Here is a 16,619-nt window from a genome sequence, read left to right on the forward strand (position 1 = left end):
GTCGCATCCTATGTACTTGCATTTGTGCTCAACATTCTTTGTTGTATATTTGAGTTCATTCAACCTATTCACAGACCCAAAAAAAACGGTTTCAAATTGTTTAATTTGTAAAGGGGAGCTGATTCTCCAAAAATCTCCCTGAATTTCAGCAAGATAGCTGCACGCCCCAAGCCTCCTCAACAGCAACCCTGACTGAAATGCAACCAGGCTTTCATACTGCAGAAAGACGCGGGAAACAGTTTTCGGCAAAATGTTTTTAAAGAAGAAAAGCTTTGAATTCGTGATAGCATAAAAATAAACACATCTTTTGATTATAATTGCCCTTAGAGAAGACATTCGTTTCAATACAGTTTGTTGTGAAAGAATGTTTGAATTTTTATTTTGCAAGCCTACAATGAACGTTTTCATAAACATTGTAGCATTAACGCATAACAACTTTTGTCATTTGCAATTTGCTTTAGATTGAATGGAAGTTAAAAGTTTTTTCAAAGAATGTCACAATGAATCATCTGCCGTTTGTATGGCTTTAAGCCAGATAATAAACCAAAAATTATCCAGACTTGTTATGTTTCTGGGTTTAGAAAGTTTTGTTTACTGAGCAATCTTTAAACACCGGACTTGCCCAAGTCTTACGAGATCTGTTCTGAAATTGTCAAGTGCAATCAAAAGTTATGAAGAAAACGATGATAACCACGTGAAGTTGAAACGTGGTGCCTGCCATAAAATAAGTTCGTTCGAAGAAGAGTAGACTTTTGGTGAGAGCAGACGCAAGCACCATGTTGATTTCATTAGGAGCATGGATTTTGGGCCTTTGCGCCGTACTGGTTGGGGCATATGACCCGATGGAAAGTGAGTATCCAACGAATGATGTGTAAAGCATTGTCAATTTAACGATATTATTCACCATTATCATCATATCGACTGTACTCAACATTATATCGACTGTATAAACCATTTTATCAAACGCGTTTAGCAATTTATCAGTTACCAGTACAATTACCCTGAATGTATTCAACAATTAACAACGGCATTAGTCATATGGAGACCGGATTTACCGTCTAACAGGTAAAATACGCAGATAATCTACTCAGGTGAATTCCAAGATTTAGGTCATAGAACGGCTAGTCAACTCTGCTCGTCTAGCGTTTCACATTGTTTCAATATATTCGCAAAAATTTTCCCAAGCAGTTAAGAGTATCTAGCCATTTGATGGTAAAGTATTCACAACAGAGTTGCTATTTGATCAGATTTGACCCTGTATTTGCATTACATAGAATGCTTTTGCAGAAATCTTACATTACAAACATATTTCCCTTCCAGACCCTGACCTGTTTCAAGGAGATATGGAATTAACAGAAGAGCAAAGAAATGCCTACCTTAATGGAGAGGCGAATTCAGCAGTTCCTCTTGCAGCTGTAAAGTCAGGACTTTGGCCTAAAGTTATTCCTTACGAAGTCGACGAAAAACTTGGTAAGGTTAACAAATTGATGCTGATTTAACTTGCAAAATTGTATTTAATTTTATAGATTCTAGGCTAACTCGCTCTTTTGCTTGCTGAAAAAATTATCTTTCAGCTAAAGAGCCGAAAGCAGTAAAAGCAATAGATGCTGCAATCGCCGAGTATCATCAGAAAACTTGTCTTCGTTTTGTGAAAAGAAAAAATGAGCAAGGCTACCTTGATTTTTACATGGGTAGTGGGTAAGTCCAGCTTAATGCTTGATTCTATTTTTATTCAGCAATTTATTGAACGTCTGCGACCATTTTTAGGTACCTATACATGTTAGCTCCAAGACTACTTTTGAAAAGGAGTTGACAGCATCATATGTGAGAAAGATCATTTTTAAAGAGCTAAAAATTAAGAATGACACTTTACACGCTAAAGGCAGGTTTGACATTCGAATTTCAGTTGCTCCTCGCCAGTTGGATACTATGGGCAAAGAAGTGGCATTTCATTATCGGACGGGTGTTGGCACAAGGGCATTGTCATGCATGAAATTGCACACAGCCTTGGATTTTACCATGAGCAGAGTAGGCCAGACAGAGACCATTACGTTATCATTCACTGGGAAAACATTAAACAAAGTAAGTTACAAATTAGCTAATTGTCGATTATGTAGAAGGCATCATATTGTCGATTATGATTAAACCGAATTGAAAAAAAAAACTTTAGGGTATCTTAGATTTTATATCATCTTATAAGAGCAAATAAGATGGAAACCTAGTTCATGATCAACACCCTTCTAGCACCTTTTTATAGCCACCTTTTTGACATCAAGAAGAGAGAAAGTTAAAACTCGCTATGCAAGAAAGATGCTAAGTCAAGTAAATCAAACGAGCCTTCTCTAAAAAAATTCTAAATATATGAAAGACCTTTGTTTACTTATCTAAAAATGTTCATAAATAACTTCATGAATGGCGTGTCCTTAAAATTGATCAAAGTAGCTCAACATTTTCCTCTAATATGGTCTAAGAAGACCTAAAAGAACATATTCTACTGTGACTTTTGAATGGTTGAAAACTTCGGACCAATCGTTTGCCAAAAACCATTCCTCCTCAATACAATTTTCCAAACAAGATGAAAGATTTTTCTAATAGGTAAATGAATGGCAAAGCGAAATAAGCATTAATATGACTGTATATTGTCAGTGCAGATCTCGATATTAAGGTATATGCAATTTCATCAAATCTTCATCTGCTTGTTCGTTGTATATTTTTCCAAACAGATATGAGGTATAACTTCCACAAGCAAAAGGCATCGAATATCGACAGCATGAGCGTGCCATATGATTATAGAAGCATCATGCATTATGGTCGCACTGCATTCGGGAGAGGAAAACTTACCATTGAAACAAGAGACCCTGAGATGCAAAGAGTGATAGGAAGAAGATCAGGGTTCAGTGATTACGACGTACTGCAAATGAATCTGCTTTACAAATGCCCAGGTATTTTTGTACTTTTTCAATCTCTTGGTAGCTTGGGCGTCGTTCTTTTCAACATATACTTCAGTAACAAATACGTAATCCCGGATTATTGAACCTTTTTGCATGACTTTGCTGGCGATCACAGTTCAAATCTCTCGGAAACAAGTACCTCTACAACAGTTACAATGAGGCAGTTGAGAATTAACAGTTATTTAGAGAACAGACCAGGGATGGCTAAGGTAGCTCGAAAGATATGAATATACAAAAGTTGTGATACAAAAGTTGGAAATAGCTTTTAAAAGCCAACATTTCAAAACATTCTCAAGCTTTTCCAACTCTTAAGTATTTTTTAAACTAACCTTTTAATTACAATACAAGCTTTTAGGTAGCCATGCGAATCTTAAAAAACGGTTGAAACTAAGTATACATTTCCTTAACGTATGAACTGTAAATTGTTTATCGTGAAACAACTTTTTTTACTACCAACGAAACTTTAGCAGCATGAAAAATGGAGTTGTCATTCTTTTATAGGATTTACAAGACCACCAAAACAAAGCCTGCCTCCAAGTAAGTCTTGTTATAAACTGGGACGTAGAAATTTTATATAAAGTGGCACAAATTTAGGAAAATTTTTTGTGGTCACCATTAACAAAGTAGTTTATGCGAAAAGGCACTGTGGCAGTAGGCAGTTGTTACTTTGAAACGACAGTTTTTTACAGTGATCTACGTGTGCCCTTCCCCCCTCCCCCCCCTTCCTTCAGTTCTTTCGCCCAGGGTATATGTTTATACAATATGTTTTGCAGTCCTTTGCTGTTATCATCTCTTGTAATTGACACCTCTAAATAATTCAAAGAAAAATTTGTCCCAAACATTTTCCCCTTTGGACAAAGCTTTGCATAAGTTAACGTATACATTGGAGGAATTTTAAAATTTTGGAGACTTAATGAATGGATGCGTCTATGACAGTCCATATATAAAGTAAGGAGACAAAAGCATAGAAAATTACTTCTATTCTGCCAGAACATCATTGTAATAGGCATGCATTATCAATAATTCTGTATAATATGAAGTTAATTTAAATATTTTTCTTTTTTTCTAGTTTCAGAAGTTTCTCCCACCACTGGTGAATATCTTCAGATATATTCCTTTCAAATTTCCTTTAGTTGCTCCGCAACATTAATTTTCAAACAATTTTAGGGACATGAACATAAATTGCTGAAGTATGTACATACGGTTTGCTAAAAATTGTAGAAAGACTATAATACTAACGCCTTCACTTTGATATATAAGTATCAAACATTTTTTATAAAAAAGGATATTTGTTCAAGATTTTTTTGAATGATTGTTAGTGAATAAGCAAAGATAATGTACAATAGTATATTAATAAAAGATGATGAAAAGCTACAGCTAATCCTATATTTTTTTTCTAGCACCAATAACAGGTACGTTAAATTGTTTACCGTCTTGCTCTTGTGAATATACTATTATGCGTGTACTAAAACTTTATTGCGACAATATGACTTGAAGTAAATTTAAAATTGCACTAAGAAAATAAGATCGGATTAAGTAAAACGATGATTCAAGCATAGCGGGTTATGATAACAGGCTATGCTCGAAAGGGCGTTTTTAAAAATTTTAAAAATATCCCCATAATTTCTGCCACTGCCCCTTAAAAAGTTTTTTCCATTACCATGAAATACAATTTGCATATTACAGTTGAAAAATTTTGTCGATATTTGAAATGGGACCTTTGAAGAAGGTAATTTAGGCACAGATCTTATTGTTTTCATTACTCGTAGGAGATTGCAAGGACAAGACATACTCGTGTACATACTACAAAGAAAGAGGATACTGTACAAGAGATATTTTTGTTCAATATATGAGGGAAAACTGCCCAAGAATTTGTGGATTCTGCAAGCCAGGTAGCTATTATATATTTCAGGAGCGTCGTGCTGTTTTATTTGAGCAATTGAATGTAGATAAAGTACACTTTTGAATGATTCCAGCAAGCAATAATACAAAAAATTGATTAATTCACATTAGTTTATCAATAATTGAAGGTGTAGAAAATAATTACTTACCCGAATGAATGATGCCAGCAATCAATAATACAAAAAATTTTAATTCCAACAACTACATTTTAAAGGGACTTTGAAAATCATATTTGTAAGTAATTCCTGAACATAAATAGTTTGATAGACAAAATTTCCACAATGCCTATATAAACACAAAGCAAAGCCTTAAAAAATCTGAACAGTAAGCAAATTGGTCTTTGGTGACATGAAGACCTATATGAAAAAGAAAGTTATAACATGCATTTGAACAAATTTCTTTTTCATCTTCAGGTTCAATAGAGGCTGGAGGATTGGCAGTTGGTAAGACTTCTTCCATACAAGATTTAAAATAGTTTAAATCCAAATATGATAACGATAGCTAAAATGAAACCTTCGAGTTCAGGATTATACTCCAGATATAAAGCATGATTCTTAAAGAATCTTGCAACAATTACAGATAATTTTAGCATTAAACGAATCGGTAAACGCACATTGTAGTTTACACACATGCAACTTTATCCACTATGATTTATAAAAAATATAAGACTATGGTTTGCTAGATTTTGCTTAATGTTTAATTACTTCTGCCAGGTTTTTTAAAGAGATTGCTTATATTTGCCAGAATTTGAAAAAGCTGATAATAATAAAACCTACAATTTTCTGTATTAATAAAACCATTTTGAAAACATAGGTCTAGATGGTTGCATTGACACCATTACCTTCTGCGATTTCTACGTGAAGAAGAATTATTGCACGCATCCAAAATTTGGTGATTACATGAAGAGGAACTGTCCTTTGTCATGCAAGTTTTGCAAGCCAGGTTTGTCGCTTTCCCAGTTCTGAATAAGCGTAAATACAAAGAAAATCAAGGTAGAACTAAACAAATAAGAAATGATAAAGAATCGAAATAGAACGATTGAATTTGAAGATTGCACGAAATACCGGTAAAAAATTTTTGCGCAATTATTAATTTTCGCAAATGATTAGATTGGACTTAACTATAGCTCTCTGCTTCCTGCAAATGTTTTTTTTGTTGATCAAGGAAAGTCTCAACTTAAATTTTGGAAAATTGCGTATTTGTCTCGTAATGTCATTGTAAACAGCAGTTTCATTTAACAGCCAATTTAAAGGTTAATATGCTTTTTTACAGGTGAAATTACCCAACCTCCACTTGTTACCAGACCTCCAGTTACAGGTATCACGCGCATGACTAGATATTTGATTCGAAAATTAAAATCCTTGACTTACTTAATAAAAAAAAATCTTTTACTGATAGTTTATGGTTTCCAACCATTGTTCCTAGTGATGCGTATTCATTTATTTGCAGCAGCTCTATGCAGACGAGCTTTGTGTCTGGCACATTGTCCGTTTAAAGTGATCCATATGATTTAATGATCATGTCAAAACTAGGCAAGCTGCAGTTAAAGCAGTTGTGAACCTTCGCTCGGTACCAAACCGTTCTTTACACATGATAACATTAATACATCAGCTAAAAGATTTTTGTATGATGAACTTAAAGCCAACGATGGTGCTTACAGAAAACTTTTACCTGCATATTGATAGCTTCTATCTTATTTTACAACCGAATCTTTCCCCTATTTGTTTCACTAACACAATCCCATGCTCACACGTACTCAGTATCGCATACTGGATTCAGTAATTTGTTCACACGTTTAACTTCTATTCACTATTTATTATGAGCTTAGACTTAAGTCTCTAGAAAAGCAAGATATCGGGCGCGTTCATTCACTCGAGCACCAAAGTGATACAATATTGTTTCAGACTACACAATATGGTTTCTTGAAAATACTTATACACGAAACATGTAATAAAGCAAATTATAAAGTAACATTTATTCAACGAATGCGAATGATATCTGATGTAATGTTGTGGATTATATCATAAAATAATAAGTTTATCAACTCTTTTTCAGTTCCTTTTACCACCCCTGGTAAGTGCTTTCAGATAGCTTTCTACGATAGATAATAATTTAGATAGCGTTTCAGAAAGTTCATTAAGAAGATCAAATGTTTTTCAATAAACAAGTTTTTTTTTGTGATTGTGGTTATGGTAATAGACACGAAAAATGATTATGGAGATATTTCAAAAATTTCATTATTTATTGCCTGTAAACACTTTGTGCAGATTGTATGGATACAATTCATTACTGTGAATGGTACATGAAAAAAGGATACTGCACCGACGATCGATTTCAAGACTACATGAAGAGAAACTGCCCAAAGACGTGCGAGATTTGCAAACCAGGTACATCAATTGCATAGCAATGATAACTCCTTTCGTTGCACACTCTCGTCTGCTTGGAAATAAAAACTCTATATTTGAAATAGACGAATAAGATTTGCATCGAGAATCATTTGAATGAATACCAATGTGCATTCACAGTCGCTATACGTTGTAAGTCGCAAAACTGATATATGTTGTAAACTAAGGTTTTTCACATTGGGAGTAATAAATCACACAGACAAAAGTTGTCTTTGGTTTGGCCCTTTAACAAAGTTCAAGTGTCTCCTGTGGCCCCATTTAATTATTCATTTATTTCTTCAGGGAACGAATTAAAATCCGGGTTGCTTGTTAGTATATGATAAGTGTTAAATAGCACATCGTGCAAGATTATACTGGCTAGCTTGAGAGTACTGTATATCGTATTGTTTAACGAATTCCATTCCAACAGATTTTTTATACAAGTTCATAATCAGGTATCCGTCATTTTTTAACATTAAGTTCATTGAAACAAGAAATAAAGCGAAAAGAATCTTTCGTGCTGCTGTGGAATTTTTCTACACATTGTAAGCTTTAATAACTTACATTACATGTAAGCTTTAATAATTTTATTCACATTTTACTGATAGATATACTGTAAGTGTCTTGATTATATAAAACAGGGAATTGCTTGAAACCATGCTGTTAATTCATCTGCTGAATAAGAACAATTAATTGTAGAATTAAATATCAAATGAAAATATTTAGCGTTTCTACTGATTTGTAAGAGCACCAAAGAACCCAACACAGGTTTTGAATGATGAGGTCAGCAAATATTTCCTAATACAATCAACAGAACAGATAAAAAGTGTCTATTTCACGAGCCAAATTTTTAAAGAAAATCGCGTTTGAAATGGTAAAATTATTTTATCTTTATTTTACAGCCACGGCCAAGGCAGAGTCATTTGCGGGTAAGAATTTTTTCCGAAAAAGAGAGTGTTTTTTAAACTTAAGAATTTTTCAAAGACCTCGAATGCAGTTAGCGCCTATAACAATGATAAAAACTGTTTGATGTTGAAATGTATAGTCTTGCTTTAATATTTGAAGAATCTTGCAAATAATTAATTCTATACTTGCAAATAATTAGCTGCACATGCCATATTTTGACTTGAAATTGTTTCACAGTATTTCAGAAATCCAATATTCCAGCAATTTTTTTGGCGGTACAAAACTTGAAAATGGCTTTACAAAGGCCAGTATTTTATGGCATATTAAAGCTGTTTGACACTTTTCATAGAATAAAGTGCCAAGAAACTGATAGAACCAGATATAAGCTAGCGTGTATTTCTTAGGATTTGCGATCAGTTTATGTCAAAAAAGGTTTGCCTCCATAACGCAATATTTAAATGAAATCAATTCAGTCCTGTCATTGACTGGTACAAACATTTTTTCACAGATGCTTGTATGGACACGATCCATTTTTGTGATTTCTACGTCAGAAAAGGATACTGCACACACTCCAAATTTGGGGATTATATGAAGCGAAACTGTCCACTCTCTTGTAAACTCTGCAAGAAAGGTAAAACCCCCAACAGCTTTGGATTAAAGGTTTCTAGTAGATACATACTTAAAGCTAAAGCAAGTGACTCTGCGGGGGTTTTTAGAAACATGTGATTTTTCATGTCATCGCCCCAGCTATTACGGCCGTTCTATTTATCTATCCTGCTGCGAGGTTAGCTTTTCATGTGAGCAGTTTTGCATCGCAAGAATACTAACCAATCACAAGCCGTTAATTTGATGGGTGGCTTGACAAGTTGGGTATACGCAGTCCTTTTATATGGACACATTACCTTTAATATTGACTTTAACAGAATTACCAAAAAATGAACCATTTTATGGAAAATGAACCATGTTAATTTGGTTGTGAAGAGTAGCTTTCTGGTTTTGAAACGCCCCAAAGTACAATCGGGATGACTTCTTAGACTTCTTTAAAACATAAGGGACAAGTAAGATGTTAACCACAAAAATAGCCAAGGAAATCAATTTATTTTTCTTGTTGGCTTTTTATCCAAATTCTGAGTCGGGGATCTTCATACCTTGTTAATTGGCAAAAGATGAATTTTGCTCCTAATTTTCAATTTTAGGCGAAGCAACCCAACCACCACTTGTGACAAAGCAGCCAGTGACAGGTCAGAAAATCGATATTCAACATTTTTTATCATAAGTTTACTCAACAATTGTAAAAAATAAAAGTACAGAAATGATGTGACAAAAAGCAAAGTAAAGGAAATTCGAGAGTTCAGACAGATTATATCATAAGATGCTCCTTGAACCTTTCAAAAGACTGTTATGAAGATGTAGAGAAATTGAAAAACTTCATATATTGCCTGAATAAGGAGATATTTAAGGGATTTTTTTAAGGCTTCCATGTAACATATTATGGCATTAAGAGCAAAGAAAAATAAATGACTACAAAGATTTTACTAATTATTACTCGTAAAATCTATAGATAAGGTTTGGTTGGATATTATCAAATAATGAGAAGTTTGGAAGTTTTAAATTTTGAATAAGAATATATATAGGGTAAAGAAAAGTCATTTGAAATTTTTTAAAACATAAATTATCTTTGCAGTGCCATTCACTACACCAGGTATGACTTTTTTAGAATTTTTATTGATTTTACTGTTTATAAAAATACAGTATCTAAAAGCCTATCAATAATGTGTTATTAAGACCCCGTTTACACTGTCCCGTGCAAGTTTAGAACAGTGACAAAACTGTCACGGTTCGCCCTTCCATTTACACTAACACTGTAGAACTGAGACGATTTTGCTCTGCAATCCGGAAAAGTTTTGACCCTGCTTAGGTCAAATTGAGCTTCCGACCACCTCAAGTCGTTCAACATTGATTGATTTTAAACAGACTTACTCACCCAAAAAAGAGCCATCAACGTCTTTCGTCGTTGGTTATCTTGTTATCTATATCATCTTTGTTGTCAATGGTTATTGTAAAATTATTTTTGTATATGGTGGAATTTTAAAATTAAATGAAACTGAAACTGAAACTGAAACTGAAACTGAAACTGAAACTGAAACTTAAACTGAAACTGAAACTGAAACTGAAACTGAAACTGAAACTGAAACTGAAACTGAAACTGAAACTGAAACTGAAACTTGAAAAGTGAACAGTTTTGATGACCCACAACTTTGTTTTCAAGATTGCATGGATACTATTCATTATTGTATATGGTACAAGAAAAGAGGTCATTGCAGCAACGACCATTTCAAGGACTATATGGAAAAGAACTGTCCAAAAACATGCGGATTTTGTAAAGCAGGTAGAAGATTGTTAAAAGTTTTGAAAAGGCTTTATTTCTCAGTCACAAATTTAATTTCTATGTGTCGTTTATAAGCAAGCTTTAGGGGGAAAGTGACATCTAGGGAATCTTAAGATCAAAACATTTTCATGGGCTACAAGGTAGTAATAGCAAATCACTGCAATAAAGTTATAAGATTCTTAAGATGCAAGCAAGAACCTTATGCTTATCCGTTTCCTTTAAACTTTTTATGTTGCTTTCTTCTGTTTGTTGTTGACGTTTCCATTATGATGGTGAAAGGTTTTAAGGCTTTTAATTGATAAAATTATTTTACTCTGCAAGAAATACTAAGATGAAATTCCTTTATTCGGTTTATGATATTGTTAGTAGATAATTAAGTCTATTGGAGCCCTCTTTTGCAATGTCTACATCGAGTGTTATAATGTCACTCTTTTCTTGCATTTTTTAGACGGTGCTGCATATGGTGCCAGCAATGCAGGTAAGAATAACACATCATTATATATCTTTTTGCTTTAACGATTCTAAACATAACGTCAGTGTTACAACAGCTAGCTCGTTAAACGGAAACCTCTAGTGAAGAACCAAAATATGTTCCCTTTTACTATCAATACTCTACTCTAAATGAACTACAAAATCTGTTTTAGATGCTTGCATCGACACCATCCACTACTGCCAATTTTACATAAAAAAGCAGTACTGTAACCATCCTAAGTTTGGTGAATACATGAAAAGAAACTGCCCACGATCATGTAAATTTTGCGAACCAGGTAAAAAAATTAATGACTATTATTTCTTTGCCAACTCAAACCGCATTTATTTGAAATTTGGAAGAGCTCTCTTTAGTTCGCATATAAAATAGCCTACATCTACCATAGGTGTTGCAACGCAGCCTCCACTTGTTACCAGACCTCCTGTTACAGGTAAAGTAATGCTTTAACTGCTAAAACTCATCTTCACATTGTCCTTTGTGTCATCAAATTGAATATTCCCCGCAAAGGTAGCAGCTAGCTTCTTGTCAGAATGCTCCCAAGCCTCAAAATGGTCAATAGCCCTTACTTTTGTAATTCAACCTTAAAAACTTCAGTTAGGCAAGCTGCTAGATGATTATGCAAATTTTCCTGTCTAATACGTCAGTACCTTGTCTCCCTGAATTTTTCTTTTGAAAATGAAAACAAACAGCCCTCCCACAAGAAGCTTTGAGTACATAATTGTAGCCAGAAAAATGGAAAAGCATTGGATACGGTTTCAAAATGTAGACTTTTATAAAATGGAAAATTATGTCTTCTTTATCGGTACAAGCGAAGAAAAACGAGCACTTTTGGCTGAGGCAAGATAATCTCTTACATATAAATCCTAGTTACGGGCATAAAATGCCATCCAATTTTTGATGGTACAGAAATTAAAAATTACTGTGAGAAAATTAAAGAAAAATCTTTTGTGAGTTTCAGACAAATGTGTTTCACATCTTTTTCCTTTTCTAAGTTGTTTGAAATACCATCCAACTAATATGTTATTTTAATACAGGCCTTTTCTAATGTCTATGGGATTTTGATATTGAATTTTTGACATGCAAATGTGGTTAGAGGTTAAATTGGTGAATTCTTTGAAATATCATTTGGTTATCAGAAATCTAGCCTTGTAAGATGTTTGAAAACAAGTCAATGATAAAGAGCACTAAGCTTCACCAAACATTGAAAAGAAATAATGAATGAAGTAACAATAAGAGATTTTCAGCAATATATATAATAATGGATATTGTTTATTAACAACCAAAAATTGATATTCCTTTACTTTTGCAAATTTTATCGCTTGTCCTGCCTGAAAAAAGCAGGGTCTGCCAAAAATAGAAAATACTTTTAAAAACAGATATGAAACCGAATATGGGATGATTTTGAAAAAACCAAATTCAATAAACAACCTTGAAAACTTTTAACAAAAGCTAAAATCAGATGACAAAGTTCTGTTATATTTTAGCTCCATTTACGACTCCAGGTATGTTGGAAATAAATTTGCCTTTTGTATGTAACTATCCTTTAAACAGTGCATATTTCAGAATGATTCATAATGATTTCTTCAATAACGGGGTGCTAAAATTTATTAACAACGATATCTAAAGCTATTGACCAAATGACTAGAGCTCTGTCTACATGACTAAAGATAAAAGGCTGCTTAAGAACCAATCAAAGTTGAATGAATTTAAAAATATGATGTTTGCTTTAAAATTCTATCTAGTGGGCCCACGGTGCATGGCTCCTTGTAATCATATCTGTCTCAAGGACGTGATAACTATACAAGCTTGCATTTTTAGACTGTATGGACACAATTCACTTCTGCAAATGGTACAAAAGCAAGGGATACTGCAAGGACGAAAGATTTGTTGATTACATGACAAAGAATTGCCCCAAGACTTGTGAAATTTGCAAACCAGGTGCGAAAAGGGCGAAATTATTTGTCAACTCATTTGACTGAACATTTGCCAAAAAAAGTTTGATAAATTCATGAAATGCTTTTTAAAATACTTTTAAATTTTGTATCTTAGTTAAATTTTGAAAATGCAGAAATAAAAACAGTGAAAAAGTAGAAAAAAAATTTACGTCCATAGATTATTCTGATCGAAATCACTCACACATATTCCCTAAAATCCATTTAGTTTTTTGATTTTAGAAGCAAATCTATTTTGATTTAGCATTCAAAGCAATAGAATGCTATAAGCCCTGGTCTTGTGTGGCGATCAGAAATTGTATTTATAGTAAGTGCAATAAATTTCCCTTGAATGTCTTTTTAAGTCATCGTTAATGTAATAATCTAAATCATGTAGCAGTTTTTTCAGATGAAAATTGGATTATTTCAACATTTGCTACTTCTTTTTTCAGATGGCCCAGACGCCGGAAACCTTGACTCGGGTAAAAAATTACTTTTATTGGTCACGTTTTACATCTAAAAACGTTTGAAAATCATTAGTGATTAAATTAAAGTCAAAAATTATTGTTTTCGAGAAAAATATCCAAAGAAGCAAAGCTAGAATAAATTTTGAAACAAATCAACTCATGAGAATGATTGCAATTATTTATGTTATGTTTACTGAAATTAGAAAATAGTTCGAAATTTTAAGAAATTTTGTTATCTTTTAGCTAAGAAGTTCAAAAATTCCTATTAAAATGATGATAATTCATAGAAACCTCTTGGCAAGTTAAGAAATGTCTCAAGTTAAGAAGACAGAGATCTTTTCCTGAAATTAATGAGAGTCATTTTGTAAATGATGAAATCAACATGCTACATGGGTTTGATAATCGATTCGAACTGGCTAAATACGTTATCTACACATTGCAATGGTATTTAGACACAATGCCATTATATCTTATCGTGTTTCTCCTAATCAGTTTTCCGTTTTGCAATTAGTTTTAACAACTAGATATCTTGGCTTTGACACCAGTGGCATTAAAGTCTTAGCATTGAAGGCATTTCAAATCGTACTTGGCAATCCATTATATGAATTTTCAAATCCTTAATTTCCAGGTGTGTTTGCACCAGGAGAGGGTATGTTGATCTTATAATTGTTATATTTGAGACTTGTCATACCAACAATTAGTTCTAAATGATAACCCATTTTGAAGAAGTTCACTGCAATATAATTTGTTGATATTTGCATATTAATTAAAAAATATATCATTAATAGCCTGTTATATTCATCGAAACATATGCTTAATGCAGATACTCGGGATATTAATTTTAAAATTCTTTGTATTTTGAGAGTCAGAAGACGTTTTAGACAAGAGTACAAAAGAACACCTACAGTATACATTGGCAATTTTTACTCAAGATATTAATAATAAATCTATATGCCAAAAAATTGATTTTCTGATCTGACAACATCTAAGTGCAATTTAAATAAAATTAATTTTATAGATGCCTGTATGGACACCATTCATTACTGCAACTTTTACGTCAAGAAAGGATACTGTTCCAGCCCACCAGATGATGTTGTTGGAGATTACATGAAACGAAACTGCCCACTCTCGTGCAAATTTTGCAAAAAAGGTAGGAGCTGAGATTAAGCTTAATCATTCGACAGAAAGATCGATATCACCTTGTTTTCATTTGCGAAAGCCAGGTGAACTTTTATTTTACAAGGCCAAGTCTTCAACCTTTCATTATTTTTGAAAATATCAAGCCTAAAATCCTTTAGGTCATTAACTTCAAAATATTTTTTTGTATAGATTAGTAAGATTGATAAAATGCATTTTACAAAGAATGCCTACATCAAATGTTTTTGAATTTCAGAAAATTAGTTGTTTATCTATTTTGAAGGTGTAGCAACACAACCACCACTTGTTACAAGGCCGCCAGTCACAGGTAAAAATATAAGTACCAGATTTTATATTTGAAGAAACTCTCCCGTTATCGTGCTGCTATTGCAATTATCAAGTAACTAAGATATACATGTTGAAAATGCAATTCTCATGAAGACAAATTGAAATTAAGACTGATTGATAAATGACATTGTAACAATCAAAATTTACCCTGGTGTCTGTTGCCAAGTTGAAAAAAGATCTCAAGCAGCATTACATACTCAATCTTTTATCGATTACAATGAATGGGAGTTTCGAAGCAAAAGAAAAATTTCAATCATTGTGTGTGCTAAAACTTTTGGAAAAAAGGGTTTCTGAGCATATATTTCTCGTAAGCAAGCAATAGTTTGTAATTTTTTGTCTAATGAACTAAGCAGAAAGAAAAGTGTAACAACTGATTGAATTTTTTTCATTTTCAGTTCCCTTCACTACCCCAGGTTAGTAAAAAAATAAGTAACAATATTACTTTTGACAATATTATTGCTAGCCATTTGATCATGAGACCGACATCAAATCAAATACATGATTTAATTAACAAGTTAAAATGTTTACCTTCAACAACAAATTTGTATCATATTGAAAACAGAACATTTTGTGGCACAGAGTTTAAAGATGACACAAGCATTTTTGAAGAATCTTTTTAAAGAAACAAGCATTTTTGGTCATAACACAGCACTTCCTGCAATCACTTAAGAATTGTGTCGAAGCCTGAAAATGGACTTCTGCTGTCAACACACAGTCTACACTAAAACCCGTTGGTTTCATATGTTTATGAGAACTCATTTTTCATTAGACTGCATGGATACGATCCACTTTTGCAACTGGTACAAAAAGAAAGGATACTGTACAGATGACAGATTCATGGACTACATGACAAGAAACTGCCCAAAAACATGTGAGATGTGCAAGCCAGGTAAAAAAATAAGACAGCTTTCTTGTTTGGTAGACGAACACGAGAAAGTCTTATCATAATGAAGACCCCGTTTATACTGTGCCATTTATCATGTATTTCATCCGCATAAAACTTGTTCTGGTTGATTTGCGGTTACACTGTGCCGGATAACTGCTGTCACGTGACCTAAATCATGCACAGAACGTCCAAAACAAAGTCATCTCTGGGCAACAAAGTAAGAACAATATTCCCGCCAACGTTAAAAGACTTGAAGACATTCTCAGTTCAGAATTAGCCGGTTCTCTTTCAGACGAAATTCGAAGATTTTTTCAAAACAAATTAGGCAAAGTTAGTTTTAATAATCCGTTCTTTGAAAAAATTGACGCTGAAATAGCAAAGGAAGTAGGGAAAGCTGACAAGGATGCCAATTTTACGTAGACCAGCGAAGATACTGCTCTTTTAAGACGAGTATTTATCGGCTACAAGGCAGCCATGATGTCCAAACGTCTTGATTGCGCCACAGTGAAAACATCTTGATTGGGATACAGGAAGAATTAGCAATCGCTTTAGAGCAAGATACGATGTGAATAAAATTTATCCGGATAAAACCGTCTATACTGTACCACATAGCTATCCGGACTAATTCAATCCACTTTCCTAGGTGAACTAATTTTGTTCAGATAGCCGCTCTCAAATTCTACTCACACTCGCGGGTCTAGTGTACACGTGATGCCTATCTGAACTAACTTCGATGCGGATAAAATTTATCCGGCACAGTGTAAATGGGGTCAAAATTTACCCTTTGTTCCTGGATTCAAGAACATGCACAGCAAACTAAACCATTTC

The 16,619-nt window shown here is 33.4% G+C and overlaps 1 protein-coding gene across 3 annotated transcripts in view; it reads left to right on the top strand.

Moving 5' to 3' along the window:
- Positions 1-688: 688 nt before the first annotated feature.
- LOC135693432 (uncharacterized) overlaps positions 689-16,619 on the top strand; it is a 36,787-nt gene continuing 20,856 nt past the window's right edge. For all 3 annotated transcript variants that reach the window (XM_065211919.2, XM_065211921.2, XM_065211922.2), the window contains exons 1-30: positions 689-849; positions 1,321-1,470; positions 1,575-1,698; positions 1,907-2,082; positions 2,724-2,942; positions 3,453-3,488; positions 4,021-4,044; positions 4,352-4,363; positions 4,721-4,843; positions 5,267-5,296; positions 5,667-5,795; positions 6,126-6,170; positions 6,909-6,926; positions 7,121-7,240; positions 8,140-8,166; positions 8,652-8,774; positions 9,340-9,384; positions 9,828-9,845; positions 10,413-10,532; positions 10,981-11,010; positions 11,177-11,299; positions 11,408-11,452; positions 12,507-12,524; positions 12,841-12,960; positions 13,406-13,435; positions 14,049-14,069; positions 14,439-14,570; positions 14,841-14,885; positions 15,301-15,318; positions 15,675-15,794. In XM_065211919.2, the coding sequence (XP_065067991.2) occupies positions 777-849; positions 1,321-1,470; positions 1,575-1,698; positions 1,907-2,082; positions 2,724-2,942; positions 3,453-3,488; positions 4,021-4,044; positions 4,352-4,363; positions 4,721-4,843; positions 5,267-5,296; positions 5,667-5,795; positions 6,126-6,170; positions 6,909-6,926; positions 7,121-7,240; positions 8,140-8,166; positions 8,652-8,774; positions 9,340-9,384; positions 9,828-9,845; positions 10,413-10,532; positions 10,981-11,010; positions 11,177-11,299; positions 11,408-11,452; positions 12,507-12,524; positions 12,841-12,960; positions 13,406-13,435; positions 14,049-14,069; positions 14,439-14,570; positions 14,841-14,885; positions 15,301-15,318; positions 15,675-15,794 (2,314 nt within the window). In that variant the 5' untranslated portion in view covers positions 689-776. The remainder of the gene's footprint in view (positions 850-1,320; positions 1,471-1,574; positions 1,699-1,906; positions 2,083-2,723; positions 2,943-3,452; positions 3,489-4,020; positions 4,045-4,351; positions 4,364-4,720; positions 4,844-5,266; positions 5,297-5,666; positions 5,796-6,125; positions 6,171-6,908; positions 6,927-7,120; positions 7,241-8,139; positions 8,167-8,651; positions 8,775-9,339; positions 9,385-9,827; positions 9,846-10,412; positions 10,533-10,980; positions 11,011-11,176; positions 11,300-11,407; positions 11,453-12,506; positions 12,525-12,840; positions 12,961-13,405; positions 13,436-14,048; positions 14,070-14,438; positions 14,571-14,840; positions 14,886-15,300; positions 15,319-15,674; positions 15,795-16,619) is intronic.

This window comes from Rhopilema esculentum, chromosome 11, assembly GCF_057945365.1.
Source record: "Rhopilema esculentum isolate cy_ngs chromosome 11, ASM5794536v1, whole genome shotgun sequence".
In the NCBI taxonomy this organism is placed as follows: Eukaryota; Metazoa; Cnidaria; class Scyphozoa; order Rhizostomeae; family Rhizostomatidae; genus Rhopilema; species Rhopilema esculentum.